The sequence below is a fragment of the Panthera leo genome, chromosome D4, assembly GCF_018350215.1.
Source record: "Panthera leo isolate Ple1 chromosome D4, P.leo_Ple1_pat1.1, whole genome shotgun sequence".
Classification (NCBI taxonomy): Eukaryota; Metazoa; Chordata; class Mammalia; order Carnivora; family Felidae; genus Panthera; species Panthera leo.
This window is the reverse complement of record NC_056691.1, coordinates 74,120,526-74,135,679: the sequence shown is the minus strand read 5'-3', so window position 1 is coordinate 74,135,679 and position 15,154 is coordinate 74,120,526. Positions and strand designations below refer to the sequence as shown.

Genomic DNA, 15,154 nt, shown 5'->3' with positions numbered 1-15,154 from the left:
CCCGTATCCTTCTGCTCCTGGACATGCACACTTCAGGGATCCTCTCCAGGCGAACTCACCTTGGTCTCTCTCTGCCTCCTTAGCGGTGCCTGGCTCAGAGTCGGAGGGGCGACAGCCAATTTCTGAGCAGCTCGCCCGCAGCACGACAATCCGCCCACCCCCGACCTCGGCTTCTGCCACTCTGCCCCGTGGACCGGCGGAGAGCACCCACACCCTCCTCCTCACCAGGACAGGGCGAGAGTAAGTCGGGCCATCACAGAGACGGGAGAGCGATGCCCGAGGGAGGCGGGGGCTAGCTCAGCCATCGCATCCAGTGGTGGCTGTGCTGGGGCCCGATGGACCCCAGTGGCCTGTTTCTGGGCTCAGGGCCACTCCGTGGGGCCTCACGGATGTGGACTTTGAGGACGCCTGTCCAGCCAGTGGGGAACGACCGGGAGGCTCACCTTTTTGGTGCTGAGACCTCACTCCCCACCCCCCAGCATTTCTCTCCCAAGACAGGTCTGCGCTTCCCAGGGATGTATTTTCAGCAGTGGACGCTTTCATTGTATGAACAGTTGCTCTGTTCATACAATTGTTCAATGAACAGTTGCTCTGCTAAGAAAGTTGTTCCTTGCTTGGTTGAACAGAAATGGGAAAGTAGCCCATGAGCCCTCTTCCCTCTCCTTTGAGTTGCTTTTGGCCAGTAATCAATCACATGCCTTTGTCGGGTTGGGGTATCTGTCCCCACGTGCACAGGAAAGGCTGCTTTGCAGGAATGCATCAGGGGCCTCCTGGCCTGTGCCATCACGGGACTGTCGCTATGTGCAAAGGCGGGTCCGGGGCTGGTACTCAGCTTCCAGGCCTGACTTAGTGTGTGTACTCCTGCTGTCTCCGATGACACCAGCATAGGAATTCCAGGCTTACTTGTCAATGATATGCTAGGTCCTGGTAACACAATAGTGGACAAGACCATCCTTGGCCTGGTAAGGCTCACCGTCTTGTAGGATGAATGAAGAAGCCGATGGTCACACTCCCCAGTAGGAGTACAGTGGTGGCAGAGGCTCCAAGGACTGTGGGAACACAGAGAAGGGACATCTGGCCCAGTGAGAAGCTTCAGGGAGGGCTTCTGGGAGGAAGTGGTATCTCAGCTGAGACTTGAAGGAAGAGAGACGGAACAGTGTTCCCACCAGGGAAAACAGCAGGTGCAAAGGCCTGGAGGTGAGAGAGCTCCCGTCACCTTTGCAGGGCCAAAGGTTCGTTTCAGCTGGATCCCGAGGTGTGAATGTGGCGGTGGGGGTTGAGCAGTGGAGAGGTAGACCAGGAGACACAGGGTTCGAGGTCTTGGAGGGCCTCGAACACCATAGTTAGACATCTGGATGCTGGCTCTGCTCAGAGAAATGATTCACTGAAGATTCGTGAATGCATACAGACACAGCTGAGGGCGGATGAAGGGGAGTTTAAACAGGGGAGTACTGGGGCGCCTGGGTGGCGCAGTCGGTTAAGCGTCCGACTTCAGCCAGGTCACGATCTCGCGGTCCGTGAGTTCGAGCCCCGCGTCAGGCTCTGGGCTGATGGCTCGGAGCCTGGAGCCTGTTTCCGATTCTGTGTCTCCCTCTCTCTCTGCCCCTCCCCCGTTCATGCTCTGTCTCTCTCTGTCCCAAAAATAAATAAAAAACGTTGAAAAAAAAAAAATTTTAAACAGGGGAGTACTGAGGTCGGGTTCACATTTTAGAAAGAGCTCTCTGGCCACTAGCAGGGTGAGAACAAGGCGAGGCAGGAAGACTGCCAGGAGGGCTGCCTCACCCAGGACAGACAGGATGGGGCCAGTCGGAGGGAAGGGGGGGTACATTGGAGAAGAGACTCACAGGACCTGGGTCTGGGCATTGGGCCCACAGGACCCGGGAGCTGGTTAACTTTTGGGGGGTGTTCAGGGAGGGAGAAGGGTCTCGAATGACTCAGACTTCTGGCCGGCCAGCCAGTTGGATGCTGATACAGAGATGGGGAACTTGGGAGGGGAAACGTTTGCGGGAAAAGATGGGCTTTTTGAGTGCCAGCTGGCCCTCAGCCACTAAAAACGTAAGTCAGGAAGACTGAGATCGTGATGGAAGCAGAGAGGACAAGAGACACCCAAGTGGGTTTTCCAAGTCTCAGGCCCTCACTCAGCCGCCTTCGGCCTGGGACACGGAGGTGGTGTTGCCTCCCAGTTGTGCACGTGGGGGTTAACTGGTGACGCGAGCTCCCGCCGTCCTGCCGACAGCATGCTCACGCTTTGCCTTGGAGACCCTAACAAACGTCTCCCGGTGGGGTTGCCAGGAGACCCGGCTGCCCTGGACGCACACGGTGCCGGGGCGTAACCAGAGAGGTCTCCGCTCCCTCTGGCACACTCCGAGAGCTGGATGTGGCGTCCAGAGACATTCACCCACAAGTCCGGGCCACCAAGCGAGAAGTCACCCTGAGGGGAGCCCCGCCCAGGAGTAGATGAAGAGCCTGCACCAGCCTGGGCCATGCCGAGCCCAGACTCTGACGCCCCGTGTGTAGGGGGTTCGTGTATGGGGTTGTCGGGGTTGTGGGGGAGGATCGTTGCTGTAATGCCAGCGACACGATGCCGTGATGCTTCAGAATGAGACTCTGGACATTCAGGGGCTGGATGGAGAGCAATGCAGACAGGACTTACTCCATAGAAGCTGGGGGCTCATTGAGATACCTCGCCTGTAAGAGGCTGGGCTATATTTGGGGGCTCCCCAGGGATGACAAGCAGCCTTGCAGGTAGGGCCCTGCCCTTGGAGCCTGCTCATAGGCGGTGATAGGAAGCACCGTGATGTCCCCTTGTCCTCTCTGCTTGCACACACCTTCACTCTGCCCCCTCTTGGGGCCTTGAGTCCAGTTCAGGAACATTCCGTGAGCATCTGTGAGGTGTGAGGTTCTCAGGGATTGTGAGGGGGGGAGGCCTGCCCACTGTCTGGTTGGGGAGACAGACAGACAAGCATCCTCTGCTACTGCAGAAGGACAGGGCTTGGACCACGTAGAAAATGTTTAGGGGGAGCCAGGAAGGATGGGCTGAATAATAAGGGAGGGGAAGAAACCAGACCTGGACTGTCAGTTTACCGTTTCTAGAGACAGAGGTAGAAGAAGGGGGCGCAGCCCAAGGGGGTCAGAATTCAGATTTTAAAGTGGACCTTCAGCTCGTGCCCTTTTTATTCTGCGTCTTCCACCCCACAGTGAGTGTCCGGTGTTCAGAACAGCTACTCAGAGACCCTGCCTGTTAGGCGAGATAACCCTCAAAGTTCTGCTCTGTGCACCCAACGTGCAGGGCTACGAACTCAGAGGTGTCGAGATGGGCAGCAAGAAAAGTGGACACACAAGGAAGTTCCAGAATCCGCGGGCAGCAGAGTTGGGTCCGTGCCTGGCGCAAAGGGACGAGACCTGGGCATCCAGGCGGCGCTGTGCGTGCGGGTGGCTGGGGCTCCGCACCTTGCACATCCGCTCTTTGTTTCTGTCCCCTCCCCCCACCCCAGCCAGGCCATCCGAGAGCTACAAGAGGAGGTGTCTCTGCTCCGCCTGAGGCTGGAGGACAGCCTGCATCAGCCACCCCAGGGCAGCCTGGTGTGCCCGGCCTCCACCTTCAACCGCCCTGCCCGGGCCCGGGCCCGGCCAACGGATTCCTCAGCCGCCTGGGGCTCCCACTATGGCAGGTGGGTGACCCCAGAACGCCTGCCCTTGTGCCCCAGTGGCGTGGCAGACTTGGCTGCCCCTGGGTCTCTCCAGACGTGTGAACTCACACCCCTCTCCGACTCTTACACCTTTTTCCTATGTAACATTTGATGCATAAAATAATAGCTACTGCGTAACCTGAACTCATCACCCAAGTGAAGAGCTAAATATTCCCAGGATGTCCGCCCGCTCACCCCTTAGCGATTCACTTTAGGATGACTTCTAACATCAGCTGGGTGTTTCCAAGTGTTTCTATGGGAGGGCACCGCGGTTCAGGTTTTTACGGACATCGTCTCACTAATCCTTCCCATAACCCTCTGAGGTAATTGCTGTCATTATCCCCACTTGACAGATGGGGAAACTGAGGGTCAGGGAGGCTCAGAGCCGCTTTCTGGGGGTCTGACTCCCAGAGTCTTTGGTTTTGACTTTCCTGCTTTCCTCCTCTGCTATAAGCCTTTCCCTGGGTTGGCTTTCTTGCCGACCATCTTTAAGGGCCGCATCAAACCTCCTCCAGCGACATCATCTGTGTCTCCTCTTTGCTAGCAAATCCACAGAGAGACTGTCTGGTGAGCCTGCAGGTGCAGAACAAGCTGACCCCGCAGGAAGGCGGCGAGCCAGGTCTTCCTCGGTGCCTCGGGAGGTGCCCCAGCTGTCCCCGAGTAAGTGACCACCTGCCCGCCCTGACTGCTGGAGCTGCAGATTTCTGGGCGGGTTAGCTCAGTGGCCAGGGACCAGCGCCACAGCCTGGGAAGAAACTTGGAGGAGGTTTTGTGCGTCCGTTTTGGCGCGGCAGGGCCCTGAAGACCGCTTCCAGTGTCGGCCACTGTATGTCATGCGCCTACGACGTGCCAGGGTTTCTGTCAGGGCGTCGTGTGTATCTGACGTCAGTCTTCACAGCAAGGTGGGTCACATTACCCGCACTCTGCAGGTGTAGACACCAAAGCCCGAAAGTGCAAGGAGAATCGCCTGGAGGAGGAGGAGAAGGGCTCAGCCCACCTCACCCCTTCCCAGCCAGGCGACCTTGGTCAGGTTGTTTACCTGCTCTGTGTGGTTAGAGGGACAGCTAATTGTGCAGCAGTAATAGGACCGGCCTCCTGGGATGGCCGCGAGGGTGCGCGTACCGCGGACGCGGCCGGTCTAGACCAGCGCTTAGCACGAGGTCAGCTTTCCACGTGTGTCGGCTGATATTACCAAGGATTAAAACCCACGCTCCGCCCCAGAGCCTGAACTTCTCATCCGCCCACTCCCTGAGCCGTGTGGGCCCCCCACCCCCTTTGACGCTCCTCTTTTTCCACCTCAGGTTCCGGATCCGAGCCCACCTCCCCCCAGCTGTTCTCTGAGAAGAGCCGGACCTCTGAGGACAGTGCGCAGGCAGCTCGGGATGGAATGAAAAGAGCGGGCGGCACCAAGAGGCCAGACAGGGTCACCTTCCGGGGCCAGTACACAGGTGGGCCGGGGGGTGGCCCAGCCCCCAGGGAGGACTCCTCTGTCATGATGCCTTCCCCATTTCACCATGGGCTGTTGACGTCATTTTCGGCCAATTCCGTGATACGGGAGGCACCAGGGCGTACCGCCTCTCTGAACCTTGGCGTGTTCGTTTGTTCGTTCGTTCATCCAGCAGTTTCTGATGCCTCCCCTGCGTGAGAGCCCACGCTTGCTTCTGGGGAAGGCCCGTTAGCCGGTCAGTCATAAAGAGGTTTATGAAACACCCGCTGTTTGCAGAGTGGGTGCCAAATCCGTTACCCTTGGCCTACCCTCAGCTCTGATCCTCCAGGGTGCCGCAAGGTCCCATGAACTAGGTGCCCAGCACACAGTAGGCCTTCAGATGGCACATAGTAGGATTTCAGGGTGCTTCGCATTAAAACAGATGCGGATATGGCTCCAACTTTCATGAATCCGACCGCATAGCAGACAGTAACAAGGAGTTATAGTAAGCATGTAAATTATACTAAGTAAATTATAGACGTGGCTCTCATCCCTACCACCCTGGGAGGGAGGGCAGTTAACCTCGGATCCCTATGGCTGAGTGCAGGAGACAAGGCGGGAAATGAGAGATACGTGCCTACCCCGATGAAGCAGACAGAGCCGAGCAGTTAGACGTGGGAGCGGCCGCCGGTCCGTGGAGGGGTGGGGGCACGGCCCAAGGCAACACACACAGAATAGGAAGTGGAACCCCTGCGCGGCACAGGGGAGAAAAAAGATAAGCAGTCAGGCAACATTCTGAACTTCCCATTTGAGACTCCGGGAAGGACAAAGCGGGAGAGGACAGGTCTAGGTGAAGACCCGAGCATCTGTCCACCTTTCTGATAACCTTGAACACGTTACACCTGCCAGGTGCCCGCAGGGCACCTCATGGACACGGCCCCACTCAGTCCTTCCAATAAGCCTATGAAGTCCGTGTGTGACTGTCCCCATCTCACAGCCTCTCGGAGCACGGGGAGAACACAGCCGACCCTATGCCCAGGCCATTCCAGTCCCACCCAGCAAACGGGGATCTGGGGGAGTAGTGTCTTTGTCACCGCTCATCATGCTTCCTGGCGGCCTGCCTGCCGGTCTAAATGAGCTTGGGTTTGTTGATTGCTTCTGGATGTCAGCAGGAGGAGACAGGTGGTCCCCAATCCTCCCCAGTTCTCCAAACATGCAAAGAGCTGACTGTCTGGTTTCTTCCCTAGGCCAGGAGTACCACGTTCCCACCCCCAAGACTGTCCCAAGAGGCGGTGGCACAATCTCCTGTCCCCACTGCCGACCTGCTAGGACCCAGGACTCAGGTGAGGGGTGGTACCTGGAGAGGTGCTCAGTGCACAGAGGCTGCGGCTTGTACCTGTAGGAGAGGGTGCAGGACGTGGGCCTGCCCGAGCTCGGTGGCAGGTCAAGGTACGACAAGGGAGGGTTTGGGGGGATTTCTCAGCCCTCCCAGGGGGTCCTGCTTTCACACCTGTTGCGCCAGGTACTGCTGCCTGAAGCCATCCTTGACTATGACATGGGTTAACACTGGGCATGGCTTAAGTTCCTGATAAGAGGGGTGGGGCCAGGTGGTGATGATTATGTCCCATCTCCCCTCCATCTGCCTTCCCCTCTGCCTCCTTCCACCGCACCCGACAGGGAAGAGTCGTGGGGACAGCAGTGGCCAGAGAATATGGATACTGGGTTCTAGTCCCAGTTTTGCTACTGACTTGCTGTGTGATCTTAGGCAAGTTCCTTAACTTCTCTGAGCCTCAGACTTCACAACTGTAATGAAAGGATTGGAGATGGTCCCTAAAGCCCTTTCAAGCAATGATGATGATAACAATGGGGCTGTCATTGATTAAACCCCCACTATAAACAGCGCATCATGCTAAGGGTTTTACAAACATTAATCTTCACAACCCTATGAAATGGGTTTTGCCATTTTATTATTATTTACAGGTGAGGAAACTGAGGCTCAGAGAGGTTAAATAACTTGCCCAAGAGCACACAGCTCACTAGTGGTAGAGCCAGGATTTGAACCCAGGACTTTGTGGCTCCAGAACCCTGGCTCTTCACCATTATGTTTCTTTGCCTTTGCTCAAGTCTCAACAGCCATCTCTATTTGTTCATTCATTCATTCATTCATTCAGCACCTGCCCATACTGGGCCCTGGGCCCTGTCCCCAAGGAGCTCGCAGCTAAGCAATGACGAAACAGTGATCTGAGCACAGGGTGGGGCTGGGGAGCCTATAACTCAGCCAGGGGGGTGAGAGGACTTCCAGGTGAGGTGTTGAGGATGTGCGTGGGAAGAGGACAAGGTTGTCCACTCCTCTCCTGCTCCCTTAGGCCTCTACTGACCCCCTGGTGCCTGAGGGGCCATCGTGGGCCACTCTCACATGGAGAATGGGCCTCAGTGTGGAGGAATGAATATAGGCTCAGGGGCTGCATTCGGGAGAGCGCGGGCTTGGGCTCAGACAGAGCACCGCCGATTTCCTACTCTGACACTTTGGCATATCATTCAACCTTTTGGAGCCTCAGTTTTCCAGTCTCTAAAATGGGGGAGTGATGGCTTGTTGGCAGAAGTCTGCTTGGGGGCTCCAGGCCCGTTGATCCAGACGTAATCCTCTCCTGACCCCTCTTCCTCCTCTTGTAGGTGGTACTGTCACCAGGGACCCACTGGGACCGGTTCTCACTGATACCCTGCGATGTCCCCTGTGTGGTCAAGTCGGGACCCCCCCAAAGACGGATGGCCCAGACTCAGCCACCTCTGGTAGGGACAGATGCTCACTCTCTTCTCCCAGCCAGACACCCAGCTCTCCTTTTTGGGAGTTCGGGGGCCCCAGGGGGTGTTTAGGTCGGGCGGCTGCTCTCCCAGTCTGGGGCAGAGCAAACCAGGCAGAGGATTTGTTTCCCGAAGCGAGGCACTGCCAGCATGGCCAGCCCAGTGTCCAGCTCTAACAGGGCAGAGGTGGGTGGCCCCCTGTTCTGCCTGTTCTAGAGCTTTCCAGGCAATCAGACTGACATCTCTGGCGCCCCCCCCTTGCAGGGACAGAAAGCGCCGCCCCAAGGAGGAATGCACACTCACGCTCAGCCTCCAGCCCCCCACGACGGAGCAAGCAGGCAGGGTCGCCGGCCCGGCCGCCCCCCGGACTGTGGTATCTGCCTGCCATGCCCCCAGCACCGGCCCCTCCCGCCTTTGCCTACGTCTCCTCGGTGCCCATCGTGCCTTACCCGTCGGCCGCTGTGTAAGAACCTCCCTTTCCCACCTTCCCAGCCTCTGTTTAACTGGCTTCCCAATTCGCGTTCACATCTGTGTCCGGCTGCTGAGAACCCGGGCATCGCTCACTCCTGTGTTTCACCCCAGTGTATAACGTGCAGAACAAGCAGAACACTCGTGCAGCCACTCAACAAACCCTGAATGCTCCCTGCACACCAGGGAGAGTGCTTGGCCTGGGCGGGGACGGGGTGCCCAGCAGTAGAGCCTGACAGAGGGCCCTGCCCCCTAGGAGCTCACAGGGAAAGCTCATGGGAGTCTAGCTCTAGAACCCTAACCCTTCCCCATTTCCTGTGGGTCTTTCCAGCAAGTAAGTAATGCACACCCACTACTTGTCAATAGCCTTTATTTTTTTTTTAAGGTTTATTTACTCATTTTGAGGGGGCTACAGGGAGGAGCAGAGAGAGAAGGAGAGAGAGAGAACTGGAGGGCTCAAACTCGCAAATTGGGAGATCAGGACCCGAGCCAAAATTCAGAGTTGGATGTTCAACCGCCTGAGCCACCCAGGTGCCCCATGCTTTACTTTTCAGAACAGTTTTAGATGCAGAGAGGAATGGAGCAGACAGTAAAGAGAGTTCTCATATAACCCCACCCACACATGCACACGCACACACACACACACACACACACACACACACACACACAGTTTCCCCCGTCACTAACATCTTACTTGAACGTGATACTTTTGCACAGTTAGTGAACCAATATTAATACATTATTATTAACTGAAGCCCATAGATTATTTGGGTGTCTTCAGTTTTTTTATAGGTTTATTTTTATGTTTGAGAGGGAGCGCAGGTGGGGAAGGGGCAGAGGGGGACAGAGGATCTAAAGCAGATTCCATGCTGACAGCAACAAGCCCGATGTGAGGCTCAAACTCATGAACCATGAGATCATGACCTGGGCCAAAGTCGGTCACTCAGTTGACTGAGCCACCCAAGTGCCCCATGGGTTTCTTCAGTGTTTACCTGAAGGTCTTTTTCTGGTCTGGGATCCCGTCCAGAATGCCACGTACACTCAGTCGCCATGCGTCCTTAGGCCCCTCTTGGCTCTTGGCTGTGCTCATTTCTCAGACTTGCCTTGTTTCTATTCGGATATGGCCTCTGCCAAGAGAGAAAATACACGGCAGTTGAGGCAGAAGTGGTTCCGCGTTTAGAGTCCAAGCTCTGCTAGATCTCCGTCTGCCACCTACTGGCGCCGTGGCCTTGGTAAAGCTACTTCCTCTCTGAGCCTCCATTTTCCCATCTGTTAAATGGGGTAATAGTCTCGACCACGTACAGTTAGCTGTGTGAGGGTGAAGTGAGGCACGTGGCCAGACGCACGTGAGACGTTTGTGGAATTTGTCGTGGAGGGCAGCGTTGCCGTCACCGTGGGGAGTGCCACTGCACGGCACGGTCGTTGGCAAAGAAGAAAGATGCATAAAGGTGGCTTCCACAGGACAGGATTGTGCAGGAGGAGGAAAACCCTGGACCCTGAAATTAGGAGACTTGTCTTCTTGTCCTGACTGTCACTGGCTAGTTCCGTGCCTCAGGGTCCCTCGGTATAAAACGAGTCGGGCGGGAGCCTCCTTCAGTGGCACGGCATCAGCATCCTGTGTCGTGCGCAGCAAGAGGCCAGGGTGCTGTGGGGGCTGGCGCTCGGCGGGAGCAGAGGTGTAGGGTGCCGCCCAGCCCCCGCCCCCATAAGGACTCTGGCCTACGCGATGCTTTCTTGCCGCCCACAGCCGACTCCAGGAGTATTCTGCTCCGTTGGCTATGCGAGGATGCTCAGGCCTGCAGCAGGAGATGCCTGCCTATGCCCCGACTCCCTGGGCAGGAGAGGTTTCTCCTGGAATCGGCTGGCCCAGGATGAAACTCTGGGTGCCTCTCCGCTTCGGAGGCTGTCCCATATCCTTCCAGACTCAGACCTGTGGGCAGACCTAACCAGGTGGCTGTGTCCAGGCCTGGACAGGTCATAGGGAAGGAGAAAAGCCCTGATCTGTAGCGCCCGACAGACCTGGCCGGCGGTAGCCTACAACCTTAGCTGGGTCACTTTGCTCCTCTGTGCCTCAGTGCTTTCCTCTGTGAAACGGGTTGTGGTAAGGATTACATGAACTAATACACGGAAAGCCCGCAATACATAGAAGTTGGCCAGGAAGCATAGCATTTCAAATGCTGCTAGAGTTTGGGCTGATGATGCCCTCAAGTTTCTCCATCTGCCATCAGCAGGACTGAGCATGCTCAATGACAGGGTGCCCTTTAGAAAGTTTATGGGGCTGTGCTGCCACCTGCTGGCCAAGTGCCTTATAGCCCTGCGCCAAAGGCTTTCTAGCCAGGAAGGTTTTTTGGGGTTTTTTTTGGGCCAAAACAAAGGTGGGGGACAGTTGCAGCTTCTGCCTTAGAGGGTGTTTGGGATGTGACTTTCGGGCCAAGCTAGCTGGTCATCAAATTATTAAACGGTAGGGGTGTGTGTAAACCCAGTAATTACACCTGATAGTCCCCGGGGGAAGGAATTGGATTCAAGAAGCCTATTGGTTCGGTTCAGATGATATGTACTGGCATCTCCTGGGTGCTAATTAGCTCCGGGTGTGAGTCCAGCACTGCCCCTTCCAGCGCTCTGACTCTGAGCTGACAGGTACACAAGCACTTAGAGTGGCCAGGCAGCGTCCAGAGCTTTCGACCTGAATTTTCCTATCAGATCTCTTCCGGGAGGTAGCTAAAGGTGGCTCTTTTAGGTGGGGGAACAGAGCCCCTGGAAGGGGAATCCGCACAGAATGGCTGGGATTTGGGGGCAGGCTTCCTGCCTCACCTGGCTTCTCTGAACTTCTCTTTGCTCGTCCGTAACATAAGCATAGTGGTACCCACCGAACAAGTAAGATACGTGCTGGTCAAGAAAACGTGTATCTCTGAGCCCGGCACATGGTACCCAGCATGCAATGCCAGCTCGGGGCTAGGTGCCACCAGACGGTTTTCCAAAGTGGTGGTGCCATTTTATGTCCCCACCAGCAGCTTATGAGGCTTCTGATTTCTCCGCCTCCTGGCCAGCATCTGTCCTTTTGACTTGAGTCATCCGGTGGTGGCCAAGCACCTGACGTGGCATCTCACATGGTTTTTATTTGCGTTTCCCTGGTGGCTAATGACGCTGAGCATCTTTTCGTGTGCTTATGCGTCTGTGTGTCTTCTTCGGAGAGATATGTGTTCTGGTCCTAGCAGAGCCCTTTTCTCCTGCACGCTGTACGATAACGTGGGTCCGAAGAAGTGGAAGGTCAGGAAGGGGGCCAGAGTTTACAGTGTGTCAAGCAAGACGCCGGTGACAGACTCTGGCCAACTCCTCCTCTACTTGTCCCTGCTGCATTTGGGCAAAACCTTTCTCTGTCTCCCTGTCTCCTCCACACGCTTGATTCCACAACACAGGGGCCACCCCCTCTTCCCGCCCGTCGCCGGACTGGGGAGCCTGGCTGCGTGCTGCGCTCACTACCTGGAGAAATCTGTGCTCTGTCACATGGCTCCCAGCACTTTACGCGACGCCCCACGTTCCTGCAGGGCCAGGCTGGGAAGGACACGTTTCCACCTGCTCCCTGGATGAGTGGAACAAGACCCTCCGCCTCCTACAGAACCCTAATTATTATCACGTGTCTCTGCTGCTCCACGCTTGGCAAATGGGACCACACGTTACCTCTCTGATGAAGGGGGTTTGCTACAGAGCCTGGGGGTGATCCTAGTCTCCCTGGGATCTGGCTCTGAGATGAGAAGCCCCAAGAAGGCAGTGGGGTCCATGTTACTCATTCACCAGTGTAACCCCGGGGCTGGCACATACTGTAAGATCAATAAACACGAAGTGAATAGGTAGATCGAACTAACCATTTTTTTTTTTAAGTTTATTTTGCGAGAGAGCAAGAGAGAGAGCGAGTGTGAGTGGGGGAGGGGTAGAGAGAGAGGGAGAGAGAATCCCAAGCAGGCTCCACGCTGTCAGCACAGAGCCCGATGTCGGGCTCCATCCCACGACCGGGAGATCGAGACCTGAGCTGAGATCGAGAGTCGGTTGGTTGCTTAACTGACTGAGCCACCCAGGCACCCCTGCACCATTTTTTTTAAGTATTCATTTCTTTCTGAGAGAGAGAGAGAGAGAGAGAGAGATTGGGGGAGGGACAGAGAGAGAGGGAGACAGGATCCGAAGCGAGCTCTGTGCTGACAGCAGCGAGCCCGACGCGTGGCTCGAACTCACAAACCGTGAGGTCATGACTTGAGCCGAAGTCGGGACGCTTAACCGGCTGAGCCACCCAGGCGCCCCCTGAACCAACCATTTTCGAGACGCTGTTCCGGGTAGGGCACTCCCGTTTATCATCCTTCATCCCTCAAAGTAGGTATTTATTATTCCCATTTGAGAGGTGAAGACTGAGACCCAGAGAGCAGGGGCCGTGGGCCCAGCTGGGGGGCCTGGCACGGGGTTGACTCCGAACCCGGTGCTCTGCCCGGCCCTGTCCGTGCTTAACGAACGCCGGGCCCTCTCGCCTCAGGTACTATGCGCCTCCGGGACCTACCTCAGCTTCCTCGCCCCAGCCAGCCGCCGCCGAGTGGCCCCCCGCTGCCTCCTCCCGGCCGGCGCGGGGGCACCGGCACTCCATCCAGCTGGACCTGGAGGACCTGGAGGAGCTCAACAAGGCCCTGAATCGAGCCGTCCAGGCTGCCGAGAGCATCCGCTGCACCACCAAGCACGTGAGCCGCTCCCTGTCAGCCGACCTGCGCCAGGCCCGCAGCCTCAGGGGCTCCTGCCTCTTCTGACTTCACCCTGGAGACTCAGACACAGATGGGGGGCAGGTGGGCCGGCGGCCTGCTGCCGTCCCCCAGGGCGGGAGTCGGCTGGAGCCACTCCCGAGGGCCCCGGCGACCCCTCCCCAGAGGCCTCCTGGCCCTGGGGTGTTGGCCTGGGTATGAAGAGAAGGAACTCCGGGGGGACCGGCCCCTGAAGGAAGTGCTGAGACCGAGGCCACCTTCTGCCCAGGGGCAGCCTCGGGGAGTCTCCTGGTCCTGCACTGCCCGCCTCTGGCTAATAATATGTATTTTATATACAGACGGACAATTTTTTTTTTTTTTTTTTTACTGTGTTTTCCTGGTCTTAGATCCAACCTACCAGGCCAGATGAGAAGGGATAGGGCCAGAGTCTCTGGTACAAACCTGTCTCCTCACCGGTGACCAGCCCCTCCAGCCTAGGCGTTTCTGGGAAGGACACAGCCGTGCACTTTCCTCCTGGTGACTGGGGATCAGTAGGGCACTTTGACACCATCGAAACGTCAAGACGGCAGGCCCCCAGGATAACATGTGCCCAGCTTCTCCGGACAGGACTTTCCCGTGGGCCTGCTGGGAAGGGGACACCCCCAGGGAGGGCCCAGGAAGCTGTCCATCTTGGTCCCTCTCTGTACCTCATCCCCTGAGCCCCAGCTCTGTCCCTGGGATCCCTGTGGAACTGGGCTAGTGGCCAAGCTGCCTGCCAGGCCCTGGTCTGCGGCCGGGAGGCCAGCCCGTCTCTGGCTCCCTACCTTGTAGCAGAGTGCGTACCTCAGCTTTTCTGGAATGTGTATGCATCAGTGATGTTTGTATATTTGAGGCATTTAAAAATCTATTTTCGTTATGAGGGCAAATGAAGAAGAATGAATATTGATCTTTGAAAAAAAAAAAAAAGAAAGGAAAAAAAAAACATTCCCGAAGCTGCCCACATCTGTGGTGTGTGTCGTCAACTTGTGGTTTCTTTTTTAATTTTTTTTTTAACGTTTATTTATTTTTGAGACAGAGAGAGACAGAGCATGAATGGGGGAGGGTCAGAGAGAGAGGGAGACACAGAATCTGAAGCAGGCTCCAGGCTCTGAGCTGTCAGCACAGAGCCTGACGTGGGGCTTGAACCCACGAACCATGAGATCACGACCTGAGCCGAAGCCAGAAGCTTGACCGATTGAGCCGCCCAGGTGCCCCAAGATACCGATGCTTGAGCTAAATATTCAGCACGGGGCACTCACGGTTCACACACCACCCCCACTATGTGCCTCCTCCGTTGATGAGAGACTGAGGTCCCGGCGGGCTATCTGCCTGGCCTCGCAATGTCTGACTCTAAAATCCGTTTTCTTTACTGTTCTTTTCTTCCTAACAACCATAAGATTTTCTCCCCAACGCCTGCTATGTCTTCCCATGGCTTTCTCATCAGCCCCCCTCACTTTCCACACACTCCTCCCTGCCCACCAGGCCCTGTTTCTACTTCATTTTTCAGCTGACCCTTCTCAGTGCACTTGAAAATGGCAGTTAGCCGAGAAGGGAAGATTTCCTGTAGGTTCTGAGCCTCTGAGCCTACCCTGTCCTGGATGCCAAGAGGCTGCTCCGGGATACGAGGACGGGAACGGGGAGCCAAGGGCACAGGTGGGGGCGCAGGGCGGTGTCCCCAGCCTCAGTGCCCGGGGTGCAGCGTGGCTCTTGGGAGGGTGGTGTCACAGGTGCCACAGGGCAGGGCATCAGGTGCCGGGGCTATGACTCTGTTGCTCTGGATGGCTTTGGCCACTCGCTCCTGGAATTGCCTGAACGATGTGGCCCCAAGTCTTCTGCCACCAAGTGGTGCTGCTTCCCTCGCGTGACCATAAATCACAAGCCATCAGGTCTGGAAGGAGCTGGCCTTCCTTGCTGGACTCCTCGCTTTAGGTGCCCAGTATTTCTGTGCCATGGAGAGGGCCTGCCTCGGATGTGGCCCCATCTCGAGGGCTGCAAACTTGTTTGCAAGTTGACTG

At 56.5% G+C, this 15,154-nt stretch overlaps 1 protein-coding gene across 4 annotated transcripts in view; it reads left to right on the top strand.

Moving 5' to 3' along the window:
- The window catches only part of AKNA (AT-hook transcription factor), a 55,042-nt gene extending 41,584 nt beyond the window's left edge, over positions 1-13,458 (top strand). For all 4 annotated transcript variants that reach the window (XM_042913978.1, XM_042913976.1, XM_042913977.1 and 1 more), the window contains 8 exons: positions 84-240; positions 3,495-3,671; positions 4,234-4,349; positions 4,991-5,137; positions 6,363-6,458; positions 7,789-7,905; positions 8,182-8,380; positions 12,905-13,458. In XM_042913978.1, coding sequence (XP_042769912.1) covers positions 84-240; positions 3,495-3,671; positions 4,234-4,349; positions 4,991-5,137; positions 6,363-6,458; positions 7,789-7,905; positions 8,182-8,380; positions 12,905-13,169 — 1,274 coding nt within the window. In that variant the 3' untranslated portion in view covers positions 13,170-13,458. The remainder of the gene's footprint in view (positions 1-83; positions 241-3,494; positions 3,672-4,233; positions 4,350-4,990; positions 5,138-6,362; positions 6,459-7,788; positions 7,906-8,181; positions 8,381-12,904) is intronic.
- Positions 13,459-15,154: the final 1,696 nt, after the last annotated feature.